Source organism: Neodiprion lecontei, chromosome 4, assembly GCF_021901455.1.
Source record: "Neodiprion lecontei isolate iyNeoLeco1 chromosome 4, iyNeoLeco1.1, whole genome shotgun sequence".
In the NCBI taxonomy this organism is placed as follows: domain Eukaryota; kingdom Metazoa; phylum Arthropoda; class Insecta; order Hymenoptera; family Diprionidae; genus Neodiprion; species Neodiprion lecontei.
This window is the reverse complement of record NC_060263.1, coordinates 12,297,404-12,316,017: the sequence shown is the minus strand read 5'-3', so window position 1 is coordinate 12,316,017 and position 18,614 is coordinate 12,297,404. Positions and strand designations below refer to the sequence as shown.

Sequence of the window (18,614 nt, the reverse complement as noted above, 5' to 3'; positions counted from 1 at the left end):
CTGCAGCTCCCCTTCCCCGTCCCCCTTCCTATTTACCGTCTCCCCGCCTTCTGTTACCTTGCTTTCTACCCCGCCTAATAATCCCATGAAATACTCCCTCCACTCCTGATCTCCTATTTCTTCATTCACCCTCTTTTACTTCTTTCTTTCCCTATTAACTATCTCCCATACCTTGCTTTCTGTCCTTGCTTCCGCTGCTTCTTTTATGAATCCCTCATTTTCTTTCTTTTTCCTCTCCTCGCATAGTCTATTATACTCCCTTCTTTCCTTTCTATACGCTTCCCCTTCCCCCTCCCCCTTTCTCCATTTCCTTGGACTCTGCCTAACTTCCGCTTTTTTTCGCCTACATTCCTCATCCCACCATCCCTTTTTCGCTTCCCTCCCCCTCCCTTCTACATCTAAGGCTCGTCTAAACTCCCTTATTCTTCTCTCTATCTCTTTACCTACATCCACTTCTCCTATCCCCTCCCGTTTGACTTCTGTTCTAAACCTCATCCTACCCTCCTCCGTCCAGTCTCCTCTACTAGTTCCCCCTACTCTTTTTCCCTTCCTTGTCCTAGCCACTGCCCCCCTCAACCACACTATTACCGGGTGATGATCCGAGTCAACCCTATCCCCAATCTCTATCCTTTTGACCCTATCCCTTACCTCGATGTCTCCTATAGCGTAGTCTATCACCGTCACCCCTGCCCCTCCTACATACGTAAATTCCCCCTCCTCATTCCCCTCTATGTTTCCGTTCATTATTGCCCATCCTGTCTTATCTAAAAATTGCACCAGCTGCCTACCTTCCAAGTTTATTTTCCTGTCCTTCGATTTCCTACTCCTACTCTCCTCCTCTCCTTCTCACCAGCATCCTCCCCCCTCCTGCTCTGTCCTGGCATTAAAATCACCCCCCACTAGCACTTTTACCCCTCCCTCTATCTCTTCTGCCCGCTCCTTCAATTCCCCTATCTTCTCTTTTAGATCCCCATTTATGTATATTCCTACTACTACCCATTTTTCCCCCCCTACACTTATTTTCCTTGTTATCATGCCCTCTTTCACCTCTTCCCTCCCTCCCTCCCCACTTACTATCTCCCTTCTTACCCCTGACAGCATTCCGCCTATTGCTCTTCCCTTCCTATTTTTTCGAACCGCATACTGCACTTCCCATTTATACCCTACTGGCAACTTATTTCTAATCCTTTCCCACCCCTTCTTTTCTATCCATGTCTCCATTAGAAATATTACATCCCACTCCCCTAGCCCCCTCCAGAAATCTTCATCCTTTCTCGCGAGCCCCGCCACATTCCAAAAAGCTACTTTCCACCCCTCCCTTTCTGTCTCGCCTACTTCCCTCTCTCTCCTCCTTATCTCCCTCCCCACCTGCCTCTGTCCCCCCCACTACCCATTCCCCCGACTGCCTTTCCCTACGTACCCTTCCCTGTGCTTCTATACTTCCCTCTTGTCTTTCCTCGCTTGCTGACCTTTCCCTATCGCTTTCCCCCACTTTTCCCCTCCCCTCCCTTTGCCCCTCTTCCCTCGCTCTCCCTGTACCGTCCCTAAGCACCGCTCCTATCTCATCCCACTTCCACATTTTCCCTTCTATCCAGATCTTTGCATACCCTATTCTTACTCTGTTTCCCCTTCTCTCCTCAATAGCTGCTATCTCCCTCAACTTCCATTTCATTCTCCTCTCTGCCCAGGTGAGGTCCTCGTCTATTCTCTCCTCCCTCCCTTTGAGTAGGCTTTTTCTTCTCATTACCTGCCTCTTTTGCTCCCTATTTCCTAGTCTTGCTATCCATATCCCCTTTTCTCCCCCCTTTTTCGCGCCTACCTCCCACATATCCTTTACCTCGACCTCTACCCCTATCAGCTGCAAAATCTTTTTCAACCCTTCCTTTTCTCTTCCCTTCTCTAGTCTCGCTCCTCTCACCACCATATTTCCCCCTCTTTCTTCCCTTTCTTTCCTCTCTATGACCCACTCCATCTCTTTTAACCTATCTACTGTTACCTGCGCCACTTCCGCATTCCCCTGTACCTGCCTTTCCCCCCCTCCTTCTGCACTCTTCTTTTCTAATTCTATCAGCCTCTCCTTTACCCTTTCCATCTCCCCCCCCTCTCCTCTCTTCTACCTCTTCTAGTCTTTTACCTAGATCCCTTATCATTTCCTTCATCTCCCCCCTCTCTACTTCCCACTGCTCTTCCCTTCTAGTCATTTCGCCTTTAATCTTTTCCATTTCTTCCCTGATCCCCCTTCCCTGCCCTTTGACCTCCTCTAGACCTATCTTTAGCTCTTCCCTAATCAACCTTAGCATATCCTGTATACCCCCTCCCTCTGCCTTCCCTTTCTCCCCTGTCTTACCCTCCGGCTACCGGTGCACTTTCCTGCTTTTCCCAAATACTCTTTCTCTTTCCTGCATCTCGTCTACATCCTCCTCCCCTTTTTCCCCTTCCTCCTCCCGCTTTCTCTTCCATAAGTCTAGCACCGTCGCCGTCGATCCCAGGCTATGCCTCCTATCCCTCCCTAACGCTGCTACTGCCCCCGGCCTACCTTTCTTTTTCTCCTCCTCTTCCCTGTTCGCCCCTTCTTTTTGGCCACCCGCGTTACTCATATTCTTTCTCTCCGTCACCGCTCCCTACCTTATCTATCCGCAGCCTACCTGTCTCTAGTCTATCCCCCTTCTCACTCCCTAAATGTCACCGCCTCTTCTTATCTCATCCGAATCGTTGCCGTCCGCCGGCTCTTTCTGCCTAACCTCAAAACTCTCCCCCTTCTTTCTTTTTCAACTGCCCTTCCCTCCTATTCCTGCCTCCCTATTCCCTTCACCCGACCTCCCGTCTATGTCTTTCCCGCTCCTTCTCTGTCTTATTTCCTTTTCTCCTCACCTTTGCTATCCTGCTAAATTCTCGCCTTTTCACTCACACTCTTTCGCACACCTGCCACTCACATTCAAAATGGAAACGGAAGTCCTAATGGTCTCTTATGATTAGTCCATTAAATCAACCGTTGAGAAGATATTCACCGTCAAACTTCAATGCACACTATTTTTAACAGTTTGTTGTTAATAATTCAAACAATTCCAATTTAATTCATGAGTTTCGGGAAAATTTGTATAAATTTCATTACATTCAATTTCCTACGAAAATATGAGATGAATTTTTTTTTTTTATAAATAGCAGATACCGAGACATGTATTTTTCTTTCTCACCATAAGAAAAAAATAGAAAACTGCGAGGCGGAGGACCTTTCTATCAAAATTAAGAGCTCATACTCGGAGAGAATGTTTTTGAAGTCTCTACCAACCAAGTTTTCGGAGTATGAAGTGAAAAAAAAAATACTCGTTTTTTTTGTTCCACCCCAATATCTATATAATACTTATAGACAGTTGAGAATAATTGCTGTAACTGTTGGAAAAAAAATTCTGTCACTCCTTTTGTTGTTAAAAATAGCAAGGTCGGAGTGTAATTTTAACAGAACACGTTACTGTCAGAGGCTTCTTTTCTGTTATATTTTGAAATTGACTGTAACTTTTTAAACTCAACGGACATATTATATAAAATCGTTAATAACATTTTTTTAATGCTGTAAAAATATTGATAGAATGAGAATACCAGGATCTGGCGGGTAGGCTTAACCTAAAGTGAGTTGTAAAGGTACAATTCATTCATAAGTCAATTATTATATATTTATCACAGTCAACTTAAATTTACATCACAGTTATTGTTAAGCTCGCGTAATGGACAATTAGATGATATTGTTACAAAGGGTGAAATCACCCGTTTTGCCCCCTTTTAATGATCTAGTAGTCATCATAGATAAAAGACGTTTATAAACCTCTTATGTCTTTCAAAAGAATAAGGTTGCTGCGTCAACCAACATTATTGTAAAAACTGTCTTGTTTCAGACTTTAAACGAGAAACACATATTACGCAATTGAAGCTTTTTCACAACATTTTATTCACGCTTTTGATTTTGACTTGATAATTAAACTCGCAGATCCATATTTTATTTCCGTAACGTCAAAGAACGTTACATTGGTGTCAGAAGCGGGATCTTGAGTTTCTTTTCAATCGAGTCAATTCAGTGCGTGAACTTTAACTATGAGCAATAGTCGAATGACACGCTCTCGTCAAAGGGAAAGTGACGGAGAAGAACCTTTCATTATGGAAAATCCGCGGGTCCCTGAGACAATCTCATCACCTTCAGAGGACCCTCTTCCAATTCCTTCGGCGGTCTCTCAGATTGATCTGCTGAAGATCATGTCCCAACAACAAGAAGCCGCTGAACGTCTTCAACAGCAACTTCTCCAGCTACTTCTTGATCAACAAGAACAGCAAAAAAGAGAACAAGAACAGCAAAAAAGAGAACAAAAACAACGAGAAAGGGAAATTGCCTCTCAGTTGGAGCAGCGGAGGCTTGATAGAGAAGCTCAAGAACGATCGGAGACCAGTCTTCATGGACTGTTCCGGACGACTGTGGCAGCTCTTCAGGCTGTCCATCAGGTGAGCGGCTCAGGAGAACCGGCTGTCACCCCTCGAGGTTCCAGAGTCGTTACTCCGCTTCCCTCTTCTGTTCCCTCTCCTGTTCCCGTTCCCGCTGTTCGGCAGGTCCAACATCCAGGACGGTTCCAGGATGCTCGAGACTTAAGGTCTGTGCCTTTTATTAGGGGAATAGATGAATCCCCAATTTGTAGAACAACAGTAAATAATGAGGTTGGCTTTTCCGAGCCTCTGCCTCAGGTTCAACCTCGTTATTCTCATTTAAGTCAATTAAATAATTCAAGATTTCCTGGGGTTGCTTCTCAAATGAACGAGAAACCCTTTTATCCTTTAAAACCGCCAATTTTTGATGGAAAGATTCCATGGGCAGAGTATAAACGTCAATTTAACACAATTGCAAAGCATAATCAGTGGGACTCCGCCATGAGGGCCCACAGCCTTGCCTCTTGTCTTCGAACGCCGGCTTTGAATGTTTCAACGGCATTGTCTGAAGAAGAAATTTCCGATTATGAAAAACTTAGCTCCGCGCTTAAATTGAGATACGGAAATGACCATCTGACGAAATTGTACACAGCTCAATTACAGACTAGAAGACAAGGACGAGACGAAGACCTCGCTTCACTTAGCCAAGATATTGAACGGCTTTCTCGTGTAGCTTTGCCAGACCACGAGCCGTCTCGTAATTTATTAGCGACACAAGCTTTCTTAAATGCAGTCGATGATCCAAAAATTAAAATGGCCGTTTGGACATCGGGTCTCACTTCTCTACGAGAGGCAACGGCCAAAGCCCTTGAGGTGGAGGCAATGCGAAAACAATATTTTGGGTTGAGCAAGCTTCGTCGGATTGAGGTGTCCAAAAACACCTCAGAAAGACGAAGTTTTGAACACTCGAAGAAGCCAAAGCCTCAAAATTATAGAAATAAAAATAACAATAATAATTTTAAACCAAAAAATCGTGGTTCTTTTCAAGACCAAAAAAACAAGCGTGGAATTAAGAATGCGGTCATGACAAATCAGACCGGTTTGACTTGTTTATTTTGTAAAAAAATAGGACATGACGCCAACCATTGTTTTCTAATTAAACAAATTAGTGGAGAACCGATGCAGAGTTCAAATCCAAACTCTTATAACTGGCGTGAAAAAGATATAGAAACAGGGGAAGCAAATCCTCAGTCGAGTTCTTCAACAGGAACTCGTCCAAAAAACTAATTCCAGATGATTTGTCGGGGCGAAAGTCATCGCAGATTGTTAGGAGTGAAAGCCCTCTTAGAAAACAGTTTTTAATCAAAAGTCTACGACAGTCTGGTCTTTACGCGCGCGGTACTGTGAATAGCGTCGATTGTCTATGGGTAATAGACACCGGCGCGGAAGTAACCGTAGTTCGATCGCATCTCTTTAAATCCGATGACCAGATTGTTCCTTCTTTATCCCTGCGAACAGCCACTTGAGAGACGACCCCGGTTTTGAGACAGGTTACTGTCCAAATTAACCTTTTTGGGTGTATCGACTCTCCACATAAGGTTTTTATAGCAGATATAGAGGATGGAGGTATTTTGGGAATAGACTTTCTTACAGCTCATAACTGTGTTATCTCGACCAAGAGAAATTCACTAGCTTCAAACAATCGCGAAATAACTCTGTGTACAAATAGAAATGGAATTTATTGGACTCCTCCTAGAATTCGGGGAGTAGAACTTTCAGAGGATGATTTTCAACAACATTTTCCTTCACATTTACAGAGCCTTGTTGAGAAATCTTCGATTTCCTTGAATCCAGCTCAGGTAGAATCGTTTAAATCTCTTTTGCTAGAATTTATAGATTCTTTCGCCATAGATAATGATGATGAGGGCCGATGTACTTCTGTCAAGCACAAGATCGACGTCGGAGAGAGTTCACCAATAAAACAAGCTCCTTGAAGACTCGCTCTCAACGCCCGAGAAGAGGTGAAGAAGCTTGTAGAAGACATGTTAATGAACGCTGTGATTGAACCATCGTCTAGTCCCCGGGCTTCACCAGTCGTCCTTGTTAACAAAAAGGACGGATCCAAACGATTTTGTATCGATTACAGGAAGCTGAACGATGTAACGAAGAAAGATTATTACCCTCTACCCAGAATCGACGAGACACTCGACCTGATAGCTGGTGCAACTTGGTTCAGCACCATAGATCTTCAGAGCGGATACTGGCAGGTCAAAATGGATCCTCTGGATAGTCTGGATAAAGAAAAACAGCTTTTGTTACGGGTTTAGGAGGATTATGGCAGTTCAAGCTTATGCCGTTTGGTTTAAGTAATGCCCCGGCTACCTTTGAATGAATGATGGAGGCTGTTCTCCATGGGCTCACTGGCAAAATATGCCTCGTCTATTTAGACGATATGATCGTTTTTGGCAAGAACTTTGAAGAAGTTCAAAATCTCAGACAAGTCTTCGCTAGGCTGAAGCAAGCAGGCCTAAAAATGAGCCCGAAAAAATGCCATCTGTTTCAGAAAGAAGTAGGCTTCCTCGGACATATCGTCTCAGCACAAGGTGTGAAGACCGACCCATCCAAAATAGAGAAGGTTTCTTCTTGGCCGACACCTAAGAATAAAGAACAAATTCAAAGCTTTTTAGGCCTTTGTACGTATTACAGAAGATTTGTAAAAGGTTTCGCTAGTATAGCTAAACCTCTCCATCACTTGACCGGAATCAAGATTCCTTTTGACTGGACCCCGGAATGCGAACAGGCTTTCAAGAAATTGAAAGAAAATCTTATTTTTCCGCCGATTTTATCTTATCGAGAGGTCGAACTTCCTTTTATTTTAGATACGGATGCCTCTCTTTCAGGAATAGGCGGGGTTCTGTCACAAATTCAGGGAGGTCAGGAGAGAGTGATAAGCTATTGCAGTAGAGTTTTGAGTAAAACTGAGAGGAATTATTGTGTCACTCGTAGAGAACTTTTAGCTGTCGTTAAGACCGTAGTACATTTTCACCATTATTTGTACGGCAGGAAATTTTTGATACGTACAGATCATGCTTCTCTCAGGTGGCTACTTTCGTTTAAATCTCCCGAAGGTCAGGTAGCTAGATGGTTAGAAAGGCTCGGTCAGTACGATTTTGATATTCGTCATCGAGCAGGAATTCATCATGGAAACGCCGATGCTCTCTCTCGAAGACCCTGCGAGGAAATGCCAGAGTGTAAACAGTGTGCACGATTAGAGAAAAACCGTGACCCCTCTTTTATAATACGGAAGATTTCTCTCGAAAATAACCAGGAGGAATGGAGAAAATCGCAACAAGAGGACGACACTTTGACTTCAGTGAAGTCTTGGAAAGAAGTGGAAACTCGCCCGGACTGGCAGGATGTATCTTTAGCTGAGCCAGATTTGAAAATTTATCGGGCTCAATGGGACTCTATCCTTTTAATTGATGGAATTTTATACCGAAAATGGGAATCTGCAGACTTGAAAGAAATCAGGTGGCAACTTTTGGTTCCCAGGACACGAGTTCCGGAGATTCTTGCTCTTTATCATGATTCTCCTGCAGGCGGACACTTCGCTTCAAATAAAACTCTGGGCAGAATTCGCAACTTCTACTTTTGGCCCCGTTGCCGGATGGACGTTGAAGAATAGTGTCGAAGATGTCGAATCTGCACAGCAAAGAAAGGACCTCGAGCAAAAGGACAAAGCTTTGTTTAAATTTACAACGTGGGAGCTCCATTTGAAAGGATAGCCATGGACATTCTCGGACCTCTCCCGATAACCCATTCTGGAAATAAATATGCTCTGGTTATTGCTGATTATTTTCCTAAGTGGCCTGAAGTGGTTCCTCTCGTTGATCAAGAAGCCTCCACTGTAGCACAAGCATTCGTTAAAGAGTTTATTTGTAGACACGTAGTTCCTCTAGAACTTCATACTGATCAAGGCCGAAATTTTGAGTCAACCTCAATGAAAGAGGTTACTCAGATTTTAGGGGTTAGAAAAACTCGTACGATTCCTTTGCATCCGCAATCTGACGGCATGATAGAGCGTCTGAATCGAACCTTGCTACAGTATTTGTCGTCCTTCGTAGAGCAGAATCAGAGAGACCGGGACTCCTGGATCCCGTTCTCCCTCTTATCTTACAGATCTGCGATTCATGAGACGACGAAGCAGACGCCAGTCCTCATGCTTACTGGAAGAAATCTTCGACTTCCGTCAGAGTTAGAGAAAGACCCTGTTCCTGCGCAAAGACAGCATCAAACAGATTATCCCTTTTTATTACAACAACGTTTAGAAGAAATTCATCACTTTGCTAGGAGTAGAATTTCTATGGCTTCAGACAAATCAAAAACTCGTTATGATATTCGAGCCAGAGATTTAAAATTTAATCCTGGAGATTCTGTCTGGCTCTTTCAACCCCGAAGACAGAAAGGACGATGTCCAAAACTACAAAGAAATTGGGAAGGCCCTTACTTAGTGGTTAACCGGATAAATGATGTTGTTTATAGAATCCGAAGATCTCCTCATTCGCGTCAGAAAGTGGTTCACTTGGATCGTCTTGCTCCATTTGAAGAAGATCAACCTGGAACAGTCTCTCCAAGACCAGGAACATCCTTCGAGGTTAGATCTTCAAACGAACACCCTTGACGACTGTGATCGACTTGACCTTCTTTACAGTCGGTCATCGATTGGGAGAACAATTTTCCTTTTGGAATTCATTTGAGTAAAACTCGACCGCTTACGATTATTATTGAAGGAAATATCGGATGCGGAAAAACAACTTTCACCAAGAGGTTTTTAGCAGATCGCCAGGTCTGTACACTTTTAGAACCTCTTGAGGAATGTCGAGACGTAGCTGGAATTAATCTCTTAGATTTGATGTATCAGGACCCAGATCGTTATTGCTATTATTTTCAGCATTTCGCTCAAATGGTTATGTTAGATAGACATCTTCAGACGACTTCATTGCCTGTAAAGGTGATGGAAAGATCGATGTTCAGTTGCAATTGTTTCGTAGAAGCTCGTCGAAGGTTAGGTAATTTTCGCGATTTCGAATCTCATTCGTTGATGAAAAATTACGATCTTCTCATTCGCTCGTCTGAGCTCAGAGTGGATTTGATTGTTTATTTGCGAGTTTCCCCAGAAACTTCTTTTGCTCGAGTTAGTTCTCGTTCTCGTGAGAAGGAATCGAGGATTTCTTTAGAGCTACTCAGAACTATTCATGAGGTTCATGAAGATTGGCTAGTAAAACAAACCTATTACGAATCTGAAGTCAGTTTTCAGAAATTTCAAATTGTGGATATATTATTATTGTTATTGATATCGTAGAAAATTCACTGGCAAATATTGTTCAGCTAGGTATTATAAGTGCACCCTCAAGAGAAAATTTTTGCGCAGGATCGTGTAATTTTGATTTTTGTCCGCCATATTGAATCCGCCATTTTGTATTTTTTTCTAAACTGATCTCAGATTCGTAAACAGCGACCCCGAAAACCCTAGGAACAAAGTTTTTGCGCCAAATAACGTTTTTTCAATGATTTCATCCGCCATCTTAAGTCCACCATTTTTGATTTTCCATAATTTTCTAAATTTAAACACTGAATCAAGGTTATATCCAAAGTTGAATCCAAGATATAATAACCAACTCGAGAAATCAAGCAAGAAACCATTATTTGATTTTGACGTAACATTTCACCCTTTTCGAGCCTCCATTTTGCAAACAATTGATAAAAAAAAATTGCTTACCAATAGGTTTTTAAAGTACAGATAAAAATTCCACGATTTTTGCAGGAAAGCGTCTGATTTGAGTATTATTAAGGTTCGATATAGTTTTTCAAAAAAACTACACCGAAATTTCGCTGTATTTTTTTTTTTTTTTTAATTGCGAATTTTCCATACAAAATCCAATTTTTATGGCTTCTAACCTCGATATTCTGAAAAAGCACCCTTGAAAATAGTCAGGTACCAATTTTTATTAAAATCCCATCGTCCTAGCGTTGTTGGCAATCGGTCAAACATTACTATATATATGAAAAGTTTCATTTCGGGCGTTAATGGGTTCAGAAAGTACGTTCACTGACCCCTTGAGAAAGCTTTGAGTCAAAATTATAGCTAAAGAATTGATAAACATTAAAACTACGCTTAAACATCGATTCAATAGAGTAGATAAATGTAGTAACGCTAAAGCTGTAATACACATATTTTCAAAATTGAGGAATCCAGTTGGACCTCTAGGTTACGTGAGTTCAATAAATCTTTCTGAAAGCTCCTCGATAAAAATTGCAGTATGTACTTGAAGATATCTTTAGTTTGGTTTCAATAATAATTTTTGACCTCAGCAGAATGTTTACATTGCAGAGTAATTATATCCATGTTTAATGTTTCATTCACACTGTAATTGTACCTTAACTTTTCAGCAATGTCATTGGGTATTTTTTAGTAGACCTATAAGTTTTATTATTCATTGCAGGAACACTATTATGACCCGAAAACTTCTACTGGATATACACGGTGTCCCAATTCAAAAGACGCATTACGTTTTCAGCCGACTTAATGGTTCAATTGGAAAATATGTCCTACAAAAGTTGTATGGTTCAGAGTGAGACAAATGAAGAATTTTTTTTCTGCGGTCCAGCATCATAACTGGTGATATATACCCATAGAAAGCTCAAGTATACAAAGTGAGGGACTCTGAAACGACTGATGAAAGTGCCAAGAATCGTGGCTGTTTGTAATAAGAGTTGTGGCGAGGTTGAAGATAGTAACGTTATCGTAAAGAGACATTGGGGAAAAATCACTATTTTCTTGATTTTCCAATTATTTTTAAGGAAATAAGATTTCGAAACATAAATGGGATATGTTTTGTTATGGTTTACTGAATTTAAAACCATTCCAAAATCGTGGAATATCGGTTTTTCCTTCAGCATGAATCGTTACGTTAACGTTACTAACTTCAATATGATGAGTTGTGGGGAAAATTCATGTTGGTCTCGAAGTTCAGTTTAATCACTCATCATGAAAAATGACACTAAAGCTCTATACATATAGATGTCGATAGCCAGTTTCTGCAAAATTTCCCGGTATATATAAATTCATTGTATTCTTATTATATAATTTCAGATCGAAATTGAATTCAAACTACTGCACCCGAAAACTAATCTAGATGTCTTCAAAAAAAAACGTTTACAGGCTGTGCAAATCCCATACTAAAACTGTACACTGTGGAAAAAAGAAATGCAAAAATGACTCGGTAAATATGTGTTCACAGTATTCTTAGGCATAATGTTAATGTTTTCCAATGTATTTGATTAATCTCCTATTTGTTATTCTTTGTTTGATTTTGAATATTACAGATTGGAACAGGATTGCGAATGCAGTACTTGCACCAACGCAATTGCTACTGCCAGTAGCCAAAGGCAGAAGAGCTGCAGCGAAAACTAAAAAGGAAAACAACATCAACAATCTCATTACTTCTCTTCTGGTATACTACGAAAATGTTATAGACTACATATAATAACAGAATGACATTTTTATCGTCAAATAAACAATGATTCTTGTTTTCAAAGTGGAACACCGCCGCATGAATCTCTCAAACAAGACAAGACTGAGAAGCCTAAATTAATCGCCATCGGACCAAACAAAACTGCCATAAACCAGTACTTTGTAGCGGTCGATGCAGTATATATCTTGCTGCCTTCACAGGATTCTGTACAAGTTATGGATTTCCTTTTTAAGTCACATTTTGTTTTTGACACAAAGTTTGATACAAACCTATCAAGTTTTTGGCTATTTCTACAATACAACTTCTACAAGATTCATTGCATTATTACACTAAAAATCATAAGTATTCGCTCAAGAATCTGCAGTATACGACAAATAATCGCAAACGACTCCCACAACGCAGCTACTGAGATTGTAACTTGAAGTTCTTTCATGCACGCACACTTTTATTGTTGGTTTGATTTTTTTGTATGATCATTTTACTTTTATGTTCAAATTGTGATACTGTCATTTTTTTATTTTTATATCGAACCTTAAACATATTATATATGCACTATATTGCACACTACACTTGACTTGCACAAAAATGAGTCTACGATGCTTTGAATGTAACTCAAGTTTTCCAGATATTAAAACACTTTGTCAACATTTACAAACAGAACATTTGTTGTTTGAGGGATGACAGTTGAGTTTAAATTCTTGTAAGTGCCCTACTGTTTGTACAACGTTCAGCGGTTTCCGAAGGCACCTTTTACGTTGCTGTGCTAAAACAATACTATCTCACAGTTCTGCAAATTATAGAGGAAAACGTACATGAAAATATAACTAAACAAAGTGATGAAAATAATTGCAAACCATCTGTGACTGATGAAGATCCTTACAATATTAATAAAAAGTATCCAGTTTCGTTTCAACTCTCTATTCATCACGTCTTCCTGATATAACGATCGATACAATTTTGCAGTTTATAATGAAATTGATTTTTCCGTTTTTGGACGACGCTCTTATAGAACTTGACGATTCAGGACAATTCCAATCTCTTTTTAATACGTTTCAATCTGCATTTATCAATCAATTAAGAAAATACAAAAAAAGACAATGCCTCACACATCAAAAATTACATTCTGTTTGAAAAGCACATGGAATTAGATATAACTCAGTTTACGATATACAGTCAAAAACATATGAGCAAATACCTGTTACTTGTACATTTTCATACGTCTCAATTTTGTAAAACTTAAGGTACTTTCTGGAAAATTATACAATATTACAGTACATTTTAAGAAACATGATTTTTTCATCCGCCTAGCTTTTCTGCACATACTCATTTTGTTGATGGAGAGTTGTACAAAGAAAATGGTTGCTTTAAAGATAATGCTAACATAAGTATTTGTTTCTTGGATATGAAGGTCAATGAAAAAAAAACGTCAATTTGTTTTCATTGACCTTCATATCCAAGAAACAAATACTTATTCTTCATCATCGAGGTCAAGAAAATTATGTAAATAATGCTAACATAATTCAAAGTCAAATATATTTAGATGAATTTGAAATTTGTAGGGCGTAAGGAAGTAGAGCAGATAATCGTAAAATCGGGGCATTTTACTTCACAATCAATAATTTACCCATGCACCTGAACTCTTACATGGAAAATATTCATTTACTTGCTTTAACTTATAACGAAGATCCAAATTTGGCGTTTATCCTGTATTGGAGGTGATTGTACAAGATTTGAAAATATTAGAAAGAAGGGTGTTTTTTGTAAAAACCTAAACACTCATATAAATGGTACATTGGTATCATTATGTCATGACAATTTAGGTGGTGCCACATTATTTGGAATGGTTTAGTGTTTCAATGCAGACTATTACTGTAGGATTTGATTGATGCACAAAAATATTGCTCGGACAAGTTGAACTGGGAAGTAGGACTTAATTAGAGACAGTAAACCTTTCCACACTCGTTCAAGTGAAATTGAAAATATTCAAAAAACCAAGAAATAAAATACCGTCACAAATGTAAATGGAATAAGAAGCAAGAGTAAACTCAATGAACTGCAGCATTATAGTTTCGGAAAAATCATACAGATGATGTTGTACACGACTTTTTAGAAGGCATTGTCCAAGGCGAAATAAAAATGTTCGCTGAAACTATAATCGACAATAAGATAATTTCACTTGAAGAACTTAATCATGGAATCAATGTCTTTGATTATGGATTGTGCAACAGGGCTAACAAGCCAAGCACGATCTGTTTAGATGGAACTGGGTGTAAAATTAGACAGGGAGCTGCTCAAACATGGTACCTCCTAATATCCTTACCGCTAATATTGCAAGATGTTGTGAAAACATTCAACGAAGTTACCCAGGAGAAATGGATGACTATTCTACTGTTGATAAGGATTGTAAAGATTTGTATTGCTCCCGAAATAACTAACGAAATGTGGAAGAAATTTAAAGATTTAATACAAGAACATTACTCTACTTATACGAGAGCATATGACACGCATTTAACGCCAAAACACCATTTCATTACACATTACCCCATGGTAATTAGGAAAATGGGACCATTAAGATCATTTTGGGCCATGAGATATGAAAGTAAGCACGGCTATTTCATTGAATTCTCGAAAAAACTGAAAAATTATAAAGATACATGTCATATGTTAGCAATGCGCCACCAACAAAATGAATATTACTGCTGTCAACATCGGTTGTCATTTGAAACACACCCAAAATTGCAATACGCAAAAGAGTTCCTTTTAAAAAGTATCAATTATTGTTCCCTTGTAGCAGAACATGTAGAAATTTCACTTGAGACGAGCATTTTTATTGGTAAAAGTATACTGCATTAAGACAGTTCCTTGGTTTTAGATAAGTTTATACGTACGATATCACGTTCGAATGCTCTCCCTACTTTTGGAAAAAAATTATTATTTTTTTCTTTCGAATCGACAGTTTAATTAACTTTTGAAGAATAGAATTTTGCCAATCTCCGAAGAATTTTTAGGGTATTAGATATTGTAACAGTGCAATAACTTGAATATACTTAACGTTGATAAACTACATCATACTAAATGTTATGAAGCGCACACATTCGGTGAAAATGAACATATAATACTAACTCATCACATCCTTGTGTAATATCCAGCTATGAGGATGATGTTAGATACCTAGAATTATGTACCAAAGACCCTGTAAGAAAATACAATACTCGAAATATTGTTGTTGAGTAAAATATGTATTACAAAAAATATATAAAATTTCTAAGAATTCTGCATTTATCAATTTCATTTCAACCTATTCAACAGTATTGTACGACATTTTATGTAGGTCAAATTGAACAGCATAAACATGTTCATTTTACACGAAATATGAGTAACATAAGAGAATTTAATAGTTATTAGGTGTTTGTATTTCTGTTGTATATTAGACGGGGGTAACCGGGCGCTCAGTCCTGCTGGACCATTATGCCTGGGCCCGTTGGGGCACCCTAGTATGTAGGAAACGACGTGAGGCCGGCAAGCTTGGCGAATCGAAGCAGTCTGCCCAACCCTATTTCCTCAATTTTTTCCTCGCTGGTGTAGCTAGCTCCAAGGGCCGGTTCACGTGGTCCCTCGAGCCCACAACACCGGGTGATGAGGTGGAGGGGAGTCTCCTGCTCCTCCCCGCGGCTCGGGCACAGGGACTCCGTTCAGAGTCCCAAGTGTACGAGGTACCTACCCGTGTAGCAGTGACCGGTAATGAGACCCATCGCAGTTTGCAGCTCGGTCCTGGTTAGATTGATGAGCGTGGCTGCTAATGCGTATGATGGCCCTTGGAATAGGGCTCTCGTATGAGCCATGCCCGGTGCTCTACCCCAGAGTTCCGCGAAGCGGATCTCCGTCCATTGCTTAGATGAGCATTTTACGTGCCCCGCAGATAGGCCAGCGAGGCAGCCCTCGTCACTCATTCGGCGTGAGACTTGCTCTCTGGCTAGGTTGTGTGTCAACTCGTTGCCTTGGATGCCACTGTGTCTGGCACCGATATAAAGCTTACGCGGTTATCATTTGCTAGCCATAATATAAGGGTGATGCAGTCCCAAGTCAGCACTGACCTTGCGATGTACGCGTCTAGGTGTCTAATTGTAAGTGCCACCCGGCTATCACTGCAGATGTATATATGCTTCCCTTTGTAGCCCTTGTTCAGGATATACCTGGCACAGGTCAGTAAGGTAAACATTTCAGCTCGTAGCACCGAGGCAGTGGGTCCCAGGGCGAGCAAAATACTCGTCCTTCGTCCCCTGCACCAAAGACCGGCCCCGGTGCCCATCTCAGTTTTAGACCCGTCTGTGTACTGAACGAGTCGTTCGATGGGAATAAATCATCCGGGTTGTTAACCCAGGCCTCCCTGGAGGAGTAAATTACCCTGAAAGTTTGGTCAAATTAGAATCCGCTAGGGCAGTGGTCTCCACTTAATTCTATAGTGGTCTGCGGTGTCCTTAACAGGTTTAGTGTCACTGTGTGTCCTATCCTCTTTCACCGTGTTATATGGAGGCGGTAGGTCTATAAAGGCCCCCATGGCAGTTGTCGGGATTGTAACGTAGTTTAGTAGTTTTACGATAATCAAGAGTATATTTTAAGTAATAAGACATTTATTCAGGTGAGTGTGTTTACAGTAGTCTGGTGATACATATATTATAGATGGGACTCAGTAGGGTAGACCAAAAAATCGACTATTTTTTTTTCACTCGGTACTCCGAAAACTTGGTTGGTAGAGACCTCAAAAACATTCTCTCCAAGTATCAGCTCTTAATTTTAATAGGAAGGTCCTCCGCCTCGCAGCTTTCTAATTTTTTCTTATGGTGAGGAAGAAAAATACATATCTCGGTATCTACTATTTAAAAAAAATTGTATCATATTTTCGTAGGAAATTGAATTCTCTACAAAAAAGGTCTCTTACAATTTTTTTGTATACCTCACCGTTCGGAAGTTATTGAAGGTTAAAGTTTGATCATTTTAAGGTGGATGTCTTTTTTTTTATGAATTTTATCACTCTTCAACAAAAAGTCATCATAATACGCGCAACTCATATTTTGGTAGGAAATTGAATTCTCTACAAAAAAGGTCTCTTACAATTATTTTGTATACCTCACTGTTCAAAAGATATTCACCGTCAAACTTCAATGCACACTATTTTTAACAGTGGCGTTAGTTGCACAAGACAAACAGACGAAGCGATAGGATTTAAAACAAAAATCCTCTCGAGCAAAACATTTTATGTATAATTTGTGAAAAAAAGTTCTAAAATATTCTCTGAACAAACGCCATAAAAATAATTAAAAGCATGATTGGGATTCCAAAATATTAAAAAAAAATTTGTAAAAATACTAAAAAAAATTATAAATTACAAAAAGTTTTTGAAACAGAGAACTTCTATAATAGTTACTTCGACGACAGAAACTGAAATTTGTACAAATTTTCCCGAAACTCATGAATTCAATTGAAATTGTTTGAATTATTAACAAAAAACTGTTGAAAATAGCGTGCATTGAAGTTTGACGGTGAATATCTTCTGAACAGTGAGGTATACAAAAAAATTGTAAGAGACCATTTTTGTAGAGAATTCAATTTCCTACGAAAAGATGATACAATTTTTTTCATAAATAGTAGATACCGAGATATGTATTTTTCTTCCTCACCATAAGAAAAAATTAGAAAACTGCGAGGCGGAGGACCTTCCTATTAAAATTAAAAGCTGATACTTGGAGAGAATGTTTTTGAGGTCTCTATCAACCAAGTTTTCGGAGTACCGAGTGAAAAAAAAAATAGGCGATTTTTTTGGCCCACCCTATTGGGACTGTTGCCTAGCAGGTAGCGTCTATCTTATGGTACTACATATGGCTAACTACAGTTGACCATCTATGTTACATGTTCCCTTTTTTATTTTTTCATTTTTATTTATTATAGATTCATTCGTTGGACAGCTTTAATTATTCTCCCTGATTTAGTGGAGTTGCGTTGCTGAATTGTTGGTGTTGGCTTTACCTATTCCGTGGCTTGTTCAGGTATCGGGCTTGGTTGAGGTTATCGTTTCGGAGTATTATTTGGTTTCTCTGTTGTCTTATTTGATGACCTTTGGTTCACATCGGGTAGATTGCTCATTTCATTGGGGCTTACTTCTACGCTTGTTTGAGTTGATTCTGATGGTATTACGATCGGTGCCTCATCGATAGTAACTTTGGTTTTGTGTACCTGACTAGTATTTCTTCTGTATGTTTTTCCATCTTCGGTTTTAATCATTACTGATCTTGGGTTTCGTGTTTTTTCTACTATTTTTCCAGTTTTCCAGTTTCTATGTGAGATCTGCATCCTAATTTTGTTTACTTCCTTTAGTTGTTCCGGTTTTTTGGTTGTTTGGCTTGCGTAAATTCTTTGTTTAGCTTGAAGTTGTTTCAGTTTGTCCATCACGTTTTCAACTATTTTTGGTTTTAGTTGTTCCTCAGATATCGGCAGTATCGACTTTGTGATTCTGTTCTTGAGTCGTTGGTTTGGAGATCCTATTTGGTCATTTCTGGGTGTATTTCTATAGTTGAGCAGTGCCAACTCAATATCGGAGTTATCCATTGTGCATTTATTAAGGATGTTTTTTGCAGTTTGGACTCCTCTCTCTGCTAATCCATTACCTCTAGGATG

The 18,614-nt window shown here is 39.7% G+C and overlaps 1 protein-coding gene across 1 annotated transcript in view; it reads left to right on the top strand.

The window, feature by feature from the left end:
• LOC107219732 (two pore potassium channel protein sup-9) overlaps positions 1–11,650 on the top strand; it is a 182,619-nt gene extending 170,969 nt beyond the window's left edge. Inside the window, exon 6 of the mRNA XM_046736694.1 lies at positions 11,561–11,650. Coding sequence (XP_046592650.1) covers positions 11,561–11,650 — 90 coding nt within the window. The remainder of the gene's footprint in view (positions 1–11,560) is intronic.
• The last annotated feature ends 6,964 nt before the right edge of the window (positions 11,651–18,614 follow it).